Source organism: Liolophura sinensis, chromosome 6 (assembly GCF_032854445.1).
Source record: "Liolophura sinensis isolate JHLJ2023 chromosome 6, CUHK_Ljap_v2, whole genome shotgun sequence".
Lineage (NCBI taxonomy): Eukaryota > Metazoa > Mollusca > Polyplacophora > Chitonida > Chitonidae > Liolophura > Liolophura sinensis.
The window spans coordinates 51,712,056-51,726,696 of record NC_088300.1 but is presented as its reverse complement, the minus strand read 5'-3'; the positions used below and the strand labels follow the sequence as shown (position 1 = coordinate 51,726,696).

Below are 14,641 nucleotides of genomic sequence, written 5' to 3'. Positions count from 1 at the left end.
AAGGAAAAAGGTCGTAATGAATTTCATTTTCGCCAAAGGAAAGTGGCAATTTATAGCGGCTCTCACGCACGATACGCCTGTCGCCAAGTCGCTGCGGCCGGCTGACTTCTCTCCACACACGCTGGTCGTTCATGCAATCCCCTCACACATCGGCTTCTATCGAGGAATGTCAATACATTTGCCTCATTCACTCGCTCCTTTAACAGATCAATTTTATGTCGGCCACGGCCGTGTGACTGTGAGTGTTTCTCCTCAGGAATATTGCTCTATGTCGCTATCATAACTCCAATAATACAGTTTGTGGACGGTCTGTTGGGATAAGTGGCTGTTTAAGTAGAAGCCTTGCCCCGGGCGCACGATTTAGCCCTTTGGTCACGAGTTGCCCTTCTTTCTCCTTTAACCCTGCAGTTCCTTTCGTCAAATTAAGCTTGCTTTCCGTTGAATGATCTTGTGAGGGCTTGGACACGTATTTACTCTCACCTATTAGTCGCATCCTAAGCCTATATGCACTTTATAAACCCACGGCAAGATAGACGTTACGGGATAAATATTATGATCGGGTAATCGCTCCTGTAGACCTAATTATTATTTTGTTATTAAGCCTAATTATTATCTTGTATGAAACCCATAAAACTGAAAATATCCTCACCAAGCCCCAGAACGATACACGCGGAAAATGTTGACAGCTAACAGTGTACCATGCGTGAAGTGTGCCACTGCTGATAACGTTATAAGAATGAAGCTTGAAATTCATCGCTTCCAATAATTTTCGGTCATTCGACACCCCGAGTGTTAGCTGTCTTCCCTCAGCAGACGACAACGTAGTCGAGCACACGTGACCTGGAATACGAGACTCGCCTCTCTAAAGCGAGGCTGTCAGGTCTGATTATCCCCTTTCAAACATGGTTTTTATCGAACTCTGATTATCGGCCGAGTAGAAACGTGCTCTGGCCGTTGACTAAATATGGATTCTAGGTAGGCCGTGTAAATTACTGTTTACCATTGCAGAAATGGCGTAATGAAAGGGGCACACTGGTTAATGATGTCAATTGTTCACATTATAGCATAGCAGGTTACAAATTATCTGATCTCAGACATGTACAGCATTTCCGTATTATATGCACGCTTACAATTTACAGATAATCGCATCGCTAAGTTTTGTTAGAATATTTGTGTCATTCATGACTTCTGCATTTATTTTCAGAGCAGAATAAATATAGTTTTGTCCTAAAATGCCAATAAATGCGTGTAGACTAACATCAAAGCGTGTAATAACATTCTTTGAAGAATATTCAAATTCTTCCAAATATAACACTTATATTAGAAATACCCACTAGTGTATGTAGCCTGCCTGTACTGGTATTCATTTTGCTCACCGGGATATCATTTAGTAATGAAACTCTTGTAACCAAGATAAAAAATGTTGCCAACAAACAGTTTAGTTTGCATCACAAGTCTGTTACCGGAAGTGTAGCTTTTGTTTTCTGAATGCCATGTAACCCAGGGGATGTTTTACGTTTACGAGGACATTGAAGCGTTGGTCCCTTGATGTATTGAGTTAAATACGGGGCGTGCTTGGAGGTGTTGTTATTGATTGAGCCACCTGCCGACTTGCAGTCATCGGCCGCCGCGATCCTGTTCCATTTTTCACGTTGGCATAATGTGTTGCCCTTACTAAATTACATTTGGGAAGCCAGCGTTAGATCGATCCACCTATGCTTACCGTGTCTCTATCTTCCGGGATAATGTACTTCTCCTGTTTTGTCTCATGTCCCGCTAATATTTATTCCCCTTCTCCCGTGTACAGACCAGCGGTGAACCTATCAGGAACATTTCCCTAACCTGGCTGCGCGGGATAGACACGATGGTGCGGACAGAGAGCCCGCCAACGTGTGTTCAGCTAAACGCTGGAAGTCCGCTTTCCGGAAATAACGATTCCGGCTGTTCGATCATTGATTTGATATTACCCGGTCGCCTTTTCCGTGCATCAATGGCCATAAACTCCTCAAACAAAATTAATATGGCGGTAGAGGTTTTTTATATGCTACACCAAGAGATCCGCTGAAATCCCATTCTCAGCCATTGTAACAGTTACTCTGATGGACATGTTTGGGGCGAATTTGGTTGACGTGTATCGGCCTCTCATACCGGCGGCTTGGTGGACGGAGATACCAAACTGATTGCATGTCTCCTGCCAGGAGTTTTACTATTTCCAAACAAGTTGGGATGTAGCATAGTTAGGCAATCTACAAGGCCAAGCCACTTCATTTGACGAGCACAGTGTTTGAGCCCCCAACATCAAATGTATATACAACAATAATTAATAATAATAATCTATCACCGCTTTTTACATGTTATCAAGCAGAGGTTTTCAATACTTGGTTTCTGGTTTACCCAGACGGTTATAAACTGACCCATTCTATAGACACTTTGTAGTGTTGTATGTATGTAGCAGGCATGTGCTTTAGGACTGCTCGAATCACTTTGTCTCTTTATTTTACATTAACCTTCATCCCATCAACAAACCGCATTCCCGTTGTCTCCACCGTCGGCTAGCAGAGGGTTATGATGCTGACTAGCCTCATCAACATTCCCAAAGGGGACTCCAAGACCTCGTTGTAAAGAGTTTGAGAATCTGACAACGAGCTTCAGGTGTTGGGGCAGACGGTGTAGAGCGCTGGGCGAAACAAAAACGATAGTTTGCTTTGACGAGAGCGGAGTGTATCGACTGACGGCGGGATCTCTTTGATACAGCCCCTCCTGGCCTGTAACTAGCCCCACAACCCGGGTTTACAATAGAGATGATAGCCTCCACATGGGCGGATTCCTAACCGCCATTGATACCTAGTATGAGTTGGGCCCAGTGCTTAGACAGCATTGGGTTTCAATCTTCTTCCCATTGCCGTTTTGCGTAAATGTCACAAGCTTACACTAGAAAAATATTGATGGTTAGGGTCCGGACAAGACGAGACATATGCGGCCGCCGTGACCTCTTCAGATGACCCCATCCAGATAAAGATCTGCCCCTCGGAGAGAAGTTTGCTGTTCATCGCCGCCAGTGTTTTCCTTTCTTAAGTGGGCAATTTTCAGAGAGCCCAAGCCAGTGTTTATTGACTTGGAAAATTCCTAGCACACGAATTTGAGGTCCTCGTGGAACTTGGAATCTGGTTGTCTGCTTTTCTCTTGCTATAACAGAACGCTCGCACTGGTTGCCCGTTTTCGCCTTCTCAGCCCTGCTGGAGGGTTTAACCTATCTGTCTTTGATGTGCCACCTGTCTTTGACCATTTCCTTGTCCGTCTCACCTGTATCCGTTGACTGATCCTGTTTTAATGATCTTCTCCTCAAGGTGAATGGACGTCAAGTAAGCTGCAGGTCGAATTTCTGGTTGATCCATTCTCCACAGCGCTTCTTTGACAACCGACCCTTGCATGTCTGTTTTCTGAAGTGAAACCTGAGGACTTCGTTTTGAACTGCAAAGCAATATCGGACCATGAAAACAGATTTTATAGAAAGGAGGGAACAGCATGTATATCCAGGGAAAATATTCCTCTTTGCCTAATACATGTAGATTTCAAGAATTTACCACTGTCCAGTATTTTGTTATTATACATGGTCATGATGACTAGCGAAATTTGGTCCTCAAATAAGAATATACACATTGTAAATCTTTGAAGAATCTTGCTACTTTATTGTGGACCTGTTGTCATGGCAACTCTTCTCAGTTTGGCAGCTTGACTGTAGTGGCGTGTTATTGCCAATGGAAGATGCCTTCTACATAATTTAGCTGTACCCAAACAATGCGATACAGGTAGAAATCACATCGAGTTTGGGCAAGTGTTGTCCAAGAAATCTGCAGTAGATACATAATGTAGAGGGGCTAATAGCTCATTCCAAGACAGGCGGGTCATTATCCAGAAAAATAACGTGTGTTTCAGACGCCGAGCAAAACACCATCAAATATTAATTCCAATTAAGGTAGAAGTCCAAAGCCGCCGTGCCGTATAAGCCGCCATTGGATGCGTAGAGAAGCAAAGTCTGATCCACAGTAGCAAGTTAAATAGGAAACAAAGTCGCCTGTGTATGGGCGAGCCAGCTTGATGGATAGACCCATGAAATATGAATGATTATGAAAAGATCATTCAAACCCAAGTCATTGCTTTACGGTGCATAGTCATTTGTTTTCCGCGGAACTCAGACGCATGTATTATTTACCGCTAATCCTCAAAATGTCGTCTGCCCCTTTCAAATCCTGTCTCTGCTCTTTTGTCGGCTTATGTTATACTCCGTGTGTTGATGGCTATTTTTAAGGACAAAAAATCATCATGCAATTTAAATCGCCTTGTTTTACAACAAAAGAAATGTCCGCGTAGTACGCTGGCTAGTAGAATTGCCTTTATTAATTTCTAAAAAGGCATCAGCCGTTGAGCGTTTTGTTTTATATGGTTACATCGGATTTTAAAATTGATTGACTTATTACTGGATTTTCGTTTAGCGTTTACGCGCCATTTTCTATTGACGATAGGCCGTCATTATTATTCATAAATTCTGTCAGTTTCCACATACGGTACTTATCACAATTTGAGTTTATTTTCAGATTTTGGATATCTGATATTATTTTGTAATAGATTTGTCGTTAGCTGTGTCGATATAATACTAAAACATGACATTAAAAAAGTCATAAGTTTCCTTATTGAATCATTCATAATCCAGCATTTAAGACCAGATGAAGCTCAGAGAAGTCGACCGTAGCTGCATTGTTGGCTTCCTCTAAGTAAAGACCTAAACGGTTAAGGCGTTGAGCCAATTTGACCCGGGTACAATCCGTTCCTTTGTGGCTCCTTAGCCAAGTGTTCCTCGGGGAGTATCCAGTCTGTGTGCCCTTAGTCGGCCAGTCGTTTTATACCTACTCCCCCGAGTTGTTATTAAAACAATATTATGAGCTGGTAATGTGTGATCAATGGGCGCGTGGCCTGTCCTGGGGCGACGGTGGAATTTATCACTGTCTTCCTCACCAGATCTCGCCCTGCTTACAATGGACTTGGGCTGATCCAATAGACAGTCATTGACTGGCCGTGCCTTTTTGAATTAAGGCGCCAGTTTCCCTCAAGAGTACAAATGAAATCTGTCCCCGGACCATTTGTGCTGTTTTAGGCTTTTCACCAATCTGTAGTTAGCCTGGTACTCATTTCTAGCGTAAATGTTCGTATGGATTATGGGGCATAAGGCGATTAAGAATAGGGAATTAATACCTTGTTTTTGGCCTGGCATTGTAACAATGTGTTCAGATTTTTTTGCAAAATTATGTCAGGGTTTGTTTTCCGAAAGGGATTGTATCTTTAAATCCTTTTCGGTTGGGCTTAACAGTTCCGGTAGTTGAGGCAAAACGTCTATTTCCCAGACACAAAACAGGTCACCAACAGTAGCCAGCAATAAGATAATAAAAGCCGTCACGTTCATTTATCAAGTGTTCACGGCAGTAGCTCGGAGCGCTATAACCCCCTTTTCTCTACCATAACGATCTAATCAGAGTACAGTTGCCTTCCAAGCCCATAGATTGTCCATTGTTGTATCTGACGTCCCAGATACGCCGGGCCTTTCATATGAAAATGTAATACAATTTATGAAGTGTTGCCTCAGTGGGAGAGTCGTTTATGCACCCGTTAAGCGATCGCTACGGCTTCTTTTTCCCATTTGCATGGGCCTTATCCGCATTTCATCACTGCCTTATCAGTGCCGGCTACGGGACCAGGGAACGTCTGGCAGCGAGCTCTTTGACACCATCGGTTCCGCCACGCATGCAAGCGGGGACCGAGCACCGTTAAATATTGACTGTGCTCCGATCGCTTGTCGATCAGCAGAACCCCCGCCATGTTGAAACCTTCGGTGAGCTTCTCCTAATACATCACTCTCCCAATTTACAACCTAAATTAGATCATCGCTTCTTTTCTCCACTTCCAATGACTAATAGTGGAATTTACTCATTGATTCTTCAACTCGGGCTACCAACGCCTCGCCTCCCCTCTACTGCTCACAGATCAGATTCCAACCCTAGTCCTGTCAGGCCAAACCGACGGCAAAGGCCAGCAGACAGACGGAAACACGACAAATATTAATGTAATAAGTCTTCTAACTATATTCTTGACATTTTCCTATATTCACTGAAAACCATGCAGGCTTTTCTGAATTGGGTATCAGCATACGCCAGTTAGAGACGGCTAGACTGTTTTAACAAAATACAACACGTGGAAAAAAGTTATGCTTCTCTAGACCGAGTGGCGTAGGTGCAAAAGAAGCATCTTGTTTTTTTCATGGAAAGTTGCATGTAAGTGATACTTCAGGCATTAGCAAAGGCTGATTTCTTGAGATTGTATGGCGTATGTCATGCTGGAAAAGGAGATTTTGATCTGCTTTCATCGGAACAAATTCAGCTGGCAATTTTAGTGCTTTCCGACACCCCCCGCTGTTTGAGTCACAGCGGTGATGTCTGATGGCCCCAGGAGCGGCCAGATAGAGCCCAAAGCAGGGATCTTGGAAACCGAATTAAACACTCACACTGGGACGTTTTCAATAACATTGTCAACTCATAACCCCGGATTCCCAGCAGAAGATATATAATGCATGGAACACAGTTTGTTCTGTTCATTAGATCCACGGGAGCCAGTCTTACAGACAAGGTATTTCTATTGACTTCACCAGATTCTTTCCACCAAACGGCCTTATATTTCCGATCTGGCTCCATTGTCTACAGGCAATACTTGCTAATCAACGTTTCGGCTATAAATATCACCTTTATGAGGCTTAATTCTGTCGCATTTATTACGAACGATTGAAGGGAATTCTGTGCAGTTCATTGTGTTGACCGCAATGGATTCTATTGCTGCCCTTTGTGGGCTCAGTTGGCGGCAGACTGTTTTTTCCAATCGGATCTTCGACTCTTGCTTCCCCGTTTCCGCCTGCAAGTACCATAGCTAGGTAGTAATGAGTGACTGCCCTTGGGATTCGGGGGTTGTTTGGAGGGTTTACAGGCTGATCAGGCAGGATTTACAGGATCATAGCTCTAATTAACTGTGTAGGCCTTCTACCACCCCCAGTGGACCACTCGGCAATTAGGCAGGGCTTTTTCTGGCTCCCCGCCCGTGTTACAGCAAACCGCCAAGGTCCGGTCCCAAGGTGTTCTCCTTACAAAACAGCCGCGCAATGAACAAAAGACGTGATTCGTGCACGCCATCTTCACCATACAACGTCTCCATTCACCTGCAACAAGGAAAAATTAGTCTTTTCCACTGACGTCCGAACTAATTATCCATACCATCCGGATTGGGTTTGGGATTGATGCGTCGACTCGCAGATCACGTGACGTGCTAGTTTTTGCGCTTTTATACACTCTGAACCGAAGGATGAAGTGAATCATTTATGAACCTAAGCCAAAGCTCGTTCCACTTCCAGCGAACTAAAACACTGCAGAAATATACAAGGCCGTTAAGGCAGGCCTCGCGGCGGAAACTTGCCATAGACGACCATAACTGTCCATTGAGGTGGAAATCACGAGGATCAACGCTGTACGGAGATTGCCTTTAACCAATGGCGCCCCTAAACAACGCCAACAAAGGATCGTATGTTCATAACGTTGGCTTACTTCCGTTATACTTTTGTAAAGGATGCAGGATGGTGTTAACAGTCTGCTGATGTGATTCTGCTAAAATAGAGCAGAAATTCACTTTAGGGAATTGGCTAACCACAGAAGTCTCTAAGGGATGTTGCGCCTGTCATTTGATACACCAACAAGAGACAACACACCACGTATACAAATGTTTGAAATAAAATGGGCACGAAGACATCACCGAATTTTGTGAATTTCTCATAATGTAGGTAGAATTCATCACCCAAACTTGTTTTGAAGCTAAAATTATATGACTATTCAGATTAACCAAGAATCATATCCCGTCAACAAAATTTACCTTTGTTCTTACCTATACACAGTCAGTAGTTTCCCAAATGACCATGAAGTGTAGAGTGTAGCTCAGCAAGAATTTCTCTACGTTAAAGATACATTGATTAGTATAGGCTAAGTCCTACAAAGGACCGGTAGGATAATTACTGAGCTGATTCGATGTTTGTGTAACCAGAGCCTTCATCATGCAAGCTTGTCAACATCGCTTACCCCCGGCACCGTCTGAGCCGTAGCCGCCTTCACCACCCAAATTGAAACAGCCATGCAAACTTCCACACTCGCTCCTATATCAACCCCTCACCTTAGCTCTGTTCACTTTTCCAAGACGCCCCCGGTTTTTCTGGTCTGGCGTCATAGAGGAAGTTTTCAGCGTTGTGAAGACCTGTAAAATAAAGTGCTATACACGTTTGGTTTTATACGGTTGACACATATATGAAAAAATGAGGGTAGTAAAGGGTTGTTCTGTAGAATTCGTAAAAAAAAAACAATATTTGATTATTTCATAAAAAAACAATATGCTTTGTGTTTGACGACAAGAATTCAGCCGACAACTAATGAATGGTGACGAATTTAAGTGTAGATCAAATGGAAACCAATATTTATACAAATGATTCGAGGTTGAATGCAATATGAATTCATACATGAAGCATACATCCATGTGCACGAAGGTGACAGGAAAACCATGACGGCGAGTAATCAATGAGCATTTCTTATGCTGCCCATTATTTCAAATACTGCAAAAATTTGGTAATGGTTTTCCAAGAGTGCTTTTTTCTCTCTGCGGAATAATTGACTGTAGTACTTTACCCCTCTCAAATCTTAATGTCATCAGATAGTAATATTTCATATGAATGCCGCTTTGATCATCACAAATGGATTTGATTGCCAAGCTTGAATACCTTTTAGTAGCCATTTAGATAGAGAGATAGAGCTATTTAACGCAATTCATTAATGACAATGAAGTGATCTCCACGCGTCTCCCGTTTCGAGATACAAGAAGATTCCCACAAGTGTAGCTATCATTGGACAATAATACTGTTTAACCACCAACAGATGTGCTGCCTGGAATCCTGGATAAGTCTGTGTGTTTGCCGTGTAAGTCGATTGGTCAACGTAGCCCAGTTTTAAATGTTCACGGTCCACTTGGTGTTAATTAACACCGGTTATGGCCGATATCATTTACAGTGTGAAGCTTGCACCCCAGTACTTCTCTACTGATCGACTGCCGGTACTTCATTAGTGAGAAGCTTTCACACAGATACCCACAGGCACCCCGGCGACTAAAAACAAATCCTGGTTAGATAATCCTGTCCCTAGTCATCGATACACCCGCCATGTTTGTTTATTTGTTATCAGTAGATGCGTCAAAGGCGATTAGCTTATGGAAGACCAGTCGCAGCATAATGCGATGAAAGACCTGTCGAGGATTGATTTAAACTATTTGGTGTTGGTACACAAGGGAGCAATTTCCCCCGGAATCCGGGAAACACGTGAATAGGCCACTCGGGGTGTACTATAAAGAGGTTTAGCTATTGACGCTGTAGTAACAAGTCGATCATAAATTCCACAAGACAATCATGTTCCTTGAATTATTGAAATTCTTCACTGAATTTCGACCCTGACAAAAGAATCCTTACTCTCCGGTCTCAGATATACAACCTATCCGGCTATAGAGCCTCAAGGATTAAGCGTAGGTTTAGCTATTGCTTACCCAAAATGTCTCATCCCAAAAACTATGTATGCGTACTCTAGAAAAGGTTGTTCATCTTTTATTTTGCATCATGATTTATCCCTTTTTTTCAGTTCACTATAACGTCTAGTTAAAAAGCAATATATTTTGACGTTTTTACGAAATTATTAAAGCCATACTTTCAAATTTGTATTTTGTAGGTTTTTCTTGAAGTTTTTCATGAAGTGCAATCAGAATTGCTTGAAAAATGCTGGAAACCCAAGAGATATGAGACGATTTCAAGTAAGTGTCTATACAGAGGCAAACAATTTTTACGCACCTCAGAAATATCTCAAAGAGAACAATTTTTCTGACCTGTGGAAATATATTTTCATTTATTTTGGGCATTGTTTTTATTTTAGAAGTAACTGGTATTTTTCTTAATGCTATAAAGATATCATTAAGAACCTGAAGAAATGATAAAGTTTTCTGATTGAATTGGTTGAACACATCTTGCCTAGTGACAGAAAACAGTTGAAACATTCTGAAGCACAACTTATAGCCATCAGATTTCTTCATAATGATACATTTACCGTTACAGGTAGCCGTGAGCACAACAGTTTTACTAGATGGCCCGCTATTGGCTATATCAGATAATATGTTTGTCCATAACAACTCCAAACACGGCAGGCGGAATAGGCGTCTGGATCCCACAGAGGGAGGTATGTGGAACAGTTAAGTAACAACACCAGATTTTTTACCTTCTCTATGTTTTTCAAAAATCAGATGTGTGTTTGACAAGTGCGTGAATTGAAATACAACTTTCATGTAAAGGATTCAGGGCAAGACATCAAACGTGTTCCACAAAGCTTCTTTTACCATAAGTCAAATTGTTTACATGAAATTGAAGACATTTTTGTGTAGCAAAGGAAAGATATTTCGGCCTTGGAGTGAAAAGCAAAAGTTCAGATTTTTGCCTTCAACAAAGAAATATTTACCCCAAAATTTAAAAATATTACCCGTTTTCTTAATTGTATTAATACTTTGTGAAACAAGTCATTGCTATATTAGCGTGCTTTTATATAGAAAACGTGGCGTCAAATACACATTTGGTATATTACAATCGCTGTATATACGGCTGCATTCGTGATGTTTTGTACATGCATGTTTGTTAATCCAAGGATCATGTTATCATTTGTTACAGTTCTTTATTTTTTGTCAGTAATTCCACTGCAGATTAAAAATATTTATACTTACAGATGTCGTATACGTCGTATATAAATAAAATTTGAAATGGCTAAGGTTCTTTCAGGTTTAAAACAAATCACACACAACTTTAACTCATCATTATACAGGCAGTAATAATACAGCTATGTTGTTCAGTATCAGTATATAGGTGAATTATCAGATGGAAAATATAGAAATATCCCACGGATTTATCAGTGTGACGATGTTCATCATTTCGTTCTGTCCATTGGGTACAAAACAGTTTTTATTTATTTGCAAACCAGGTATTAAGAATATATTCTTATCGTTTCATTGAAACTTATCGGTGCAATTTTGTCAGCTTTTGTACATTGTAATGACTTTGTATAATGTCAAAATAAACATTTAGAGTTTTTCACTTAACCCCCACCGTCGGAAATTACATAACAAAAGTATTAGTTACAGGGTAGAATTGGGGCGATGGTATCTCTTTGTCTCACCCCTTCGTGAGCTGGTTAACTACTGAGTGTTGATAACTTTTCGTGTTATTTGACCTGCTCTTTCACCACTCCCCGCCCTCACAGGCTCCCTACCCCACCCCCTCTCCTTGACAGCTGGGAACTGGTTAACTAGATCGGTGGTTTAATTACTTACCACTGTGATCTTGCATTAGCTATGTAGTAAAACTTGGGCTCATTGAAATAGTTTTAACTGAAACATTAGTTTTTAGAGGAGGCTATATATTTCGTTAGAATTTCTATACAACTTTATGGGGCGTATAAATATAGTAAATATTTTTTCAATGCTTACTATGAGTAAGGGAACGGAAAAAATATTAAATTTTAAAAATTAAAACCGCTTCTTAGTCAGAATACTGTTAATTCTCCTTATTTTTCAGGCATGCTGTACTAAATATTTAGCTGTCCACAGTATTGGTTCTGTTTGTTTATAGCGTCACATTTAGGTGAGAAAAAAAACACACACACACACACACGCACACCGTCCATAATTTCTCGGGAAACATGATCGGAGGCAGGTTTGCCGGCTTTGTTGTTGATGTTGGCATTGTTGACCGTCTCTTTCTGTACAGTTTGTCAGACTTTTCTGTCTACGCTGATTACTGAATTGCATGCTCCTGAGGGTTAACTGGATGTCAAGGACTGGCAACCGCTAGTATACAGAGAATACAGTATTACAACGTCTTCAACTTTCCTCGTGATTCTGTGTACGGAAGCATTAGTGCATTGATTAAATGAGATCTCTCGTGCTTTGTTAATTTTCCCAAAAGCGTATTATATTTTGGAACCAAGTAGTCGCTAGCTTACGTGGATCCCAGTAGACTGCAGTATTGGAAATATAGGAATGTAGATCTGAATAAAACTGAAAAATGTCAAATTTGAAAAGGGTATGCTGCGAATGCATGCTTGTCTTCAAAATTTCCAGAGTTGGTAGCATTTAGCTTTACTAGAGTGTTAAATGTATCTTCTCGTGCAAATGTATATCACTAAAACAGTATGTAGAGATGAGGAGAAAAAATAAATTGCAAGATATCACAGATATTTTCAATGTTTTTAAAAAGGGAAAAAGCAGGAGGTTGCCGTTTATTCATTTGTCTGTAATCAGCCTCTTTGAACACTACGACCATTTGATACAGTTGTATAACTGAATTCATCACCCAACAGTTTCAACCCTCTTCACTTATTATTGATGAAAATCCCGTATATTTGCTTTCATACAGGAGATCAGTTCCATTTATCATTCGTGAAAGCCGCACTAAATGTGGCGCATGTCTAGATCATGCCTTTGTAGGTATCAAATTTTACCCGTTAAGGCAGTATAGGCCTTCCTTTTTCTTTGGTAAAGGAGCAATGGCATTTTCTCGTATGCTCAGTTTTAATACATGTTTTGATCTGTTCTAATCGTTTATATAAAAATGCGAAAGGTTCACATTAATCTGTCTGATGGCGTGATGAATTATTTGTGCTCGCAAATGGAAGCTTTCGGCGGAATTATTAAACATATTATATGTCCGCGATTTTCCGCAGATTACTTTGAATTAAGATAATATTTGTGAAAAACTAGACGGGCTTATAACGGGCCCGAGTTGATAATTTTATATACAGCTAGGAATTAGCCTGTTAATGGATTCGGGAAAGGGAAGATCAATTAAACATCTCCACGCTTTATGAGGCTGTTCAATTATGACGTCCCGATGACATCGTGCGAGGACAATGGGTCCACAATCAGTCATAAATCTGAACGGTTTGAAAACGGAGACGTAGCTAATCAAGACAGCTTCCACAACACCTCATGTCGTGTTGAGACGGACAGCCAGCATCCCATCAAAGCAGTCTGCCAACAGTAGAAACACACCAATGTGTCCTCTCTCCACGCAGGGACAGATTGTCCTCTTCGTAGCAGTAGAGCTGTGCATGGGGATAGGGTTTGAAGAAGTGATTAGATGGTTTGGTTGAGACCACGAACCTTCGTGGTGACTCTGAATCCAAACTGCTTGGAAGAGAATGAGGTTTGATCAGTCGCAAATGTGGCTGTGAAGAATGGCCCTGTCGAGTTTCATTCATGAACTGACAGTTAGAAGTTGTGTAGAACAGTAGTGTTACCTCCGCACCATTGTGGGAGGCAGAGCGACCGGGCGAATCTTTCTAACAATGTCCCGTCTGATAAGCCAGTCGGCATTATTGCCCAGCTGTACACCGTCCCCGCTACCTTCCATCTGGTCCTTCACTTCCCCATCTGCTTCCAACAAATTCCCTTCTCGGGTAAAAATAAAGAAAATAGGTAAACATTGTTGGTGTATTTCCTCTCTAAGTCCACCTAATTCGTTCCAGCGCTGAAGAATGGTAGATTCTATCGGCTCGATTCACCGGGAAAAAGGAAAGGAAATGCGAAAATGTCCCAAAAATGCGACCATCAAACGGAAGATGGAGAGAGCTAAGAGTACGAAATACCGTGAATGTAAAATCCAAGACTTGATGTCTACACGCAGTAATTGTGCAGATATGCTGCCGAGTTTTCAGCCATCGTTAGCTCCCCTTCCCACTGAACTACTCCTAGTGGTGGGTTGAATGCCTTTGGGGAATTTGGGCTGCTGATGTGTTTAGCCGTCATGAGGAACTGATCAGGACTACGACAAGGAGAACTTTTCCTGCCCCTATCTTTCCGATAAATGGCTTGACCCGAAGAAATCCGGACTCGCTTTCCCTGCAAACAAACAAACCACTGTTTAGACAAGTGAAGCACGCTATGTCAAAGACAACTCCTCTTGTAAAAAGATAGTACCTGGGTTTCTACCACTATGTCGAATGAATAAGGAACTATTTTACCTCCTTTGAAGTCGGCTGCTGAGCACTTTTTTATGGAGCGCTAAAACAAACAGAGCCTGAGTATGATTTCGTCTCTAGGGATTGTCCAGGTTACAAATACCCAAGTTAGGGAACGACGAACAAACATGATTTTTTGCCGACCAACCTCCCGTAGAATCTAGCGGTTAAATCCCCCAGCTTGTATCTCAACACATGACAGAAGGCGTTAACCGACCAACCTCCCATAGAATTTAACGCTGATATTCTTGCACAAATTAAAAAAATATATAAGGCAACAAAAATTGATGCAAATGACCTCAAAAAATTGATGCAAATGACCTCAAAAAATTGCTGCAGTACTTATACGTTACATATGTATTAAACTTATATCAGTGTGAAATCAATGTTTTGTTTATTTTTGTGTGTGTGTGTGTTTACATGTTGTTGATTATGCAAAGTATAGCAGCGTAATTATAGATTTCGATTTATGA

General features: G+C 41.3%; 1 protein-coding gene across 3 annotated transcripts in view; it reads left to right on the top strand.

Annotated features, from left to right (window-relative positions):
• The window catches only part of LOC135466282 (transcription factor COE1-like), a 39,664-nt gene that overhangs the window by 12,834 nt on the left and 12,189 nt on the right, over window positions 1-14,641 (top strand). For 2 of the 3 annotated variants that reach the window (XM_064743697.1, XM_064743694.1), the window contains exons 7-8: window positions 9,843-9,924; window positions 10,223-10,355. In XM_064743697.1, the coding sequence (XP_064599767.1) occupies window positions 9,843-9,924; window positions 10,223-10,355 (215 nt within the window). The remainder of the gene's footprint in view (window positions 1-9,842; window positions 9,925-10,222; window positions 10,356-14,641) is intronic. The other variant, XM_064743696.1, reaches the window with a different exon arrangement.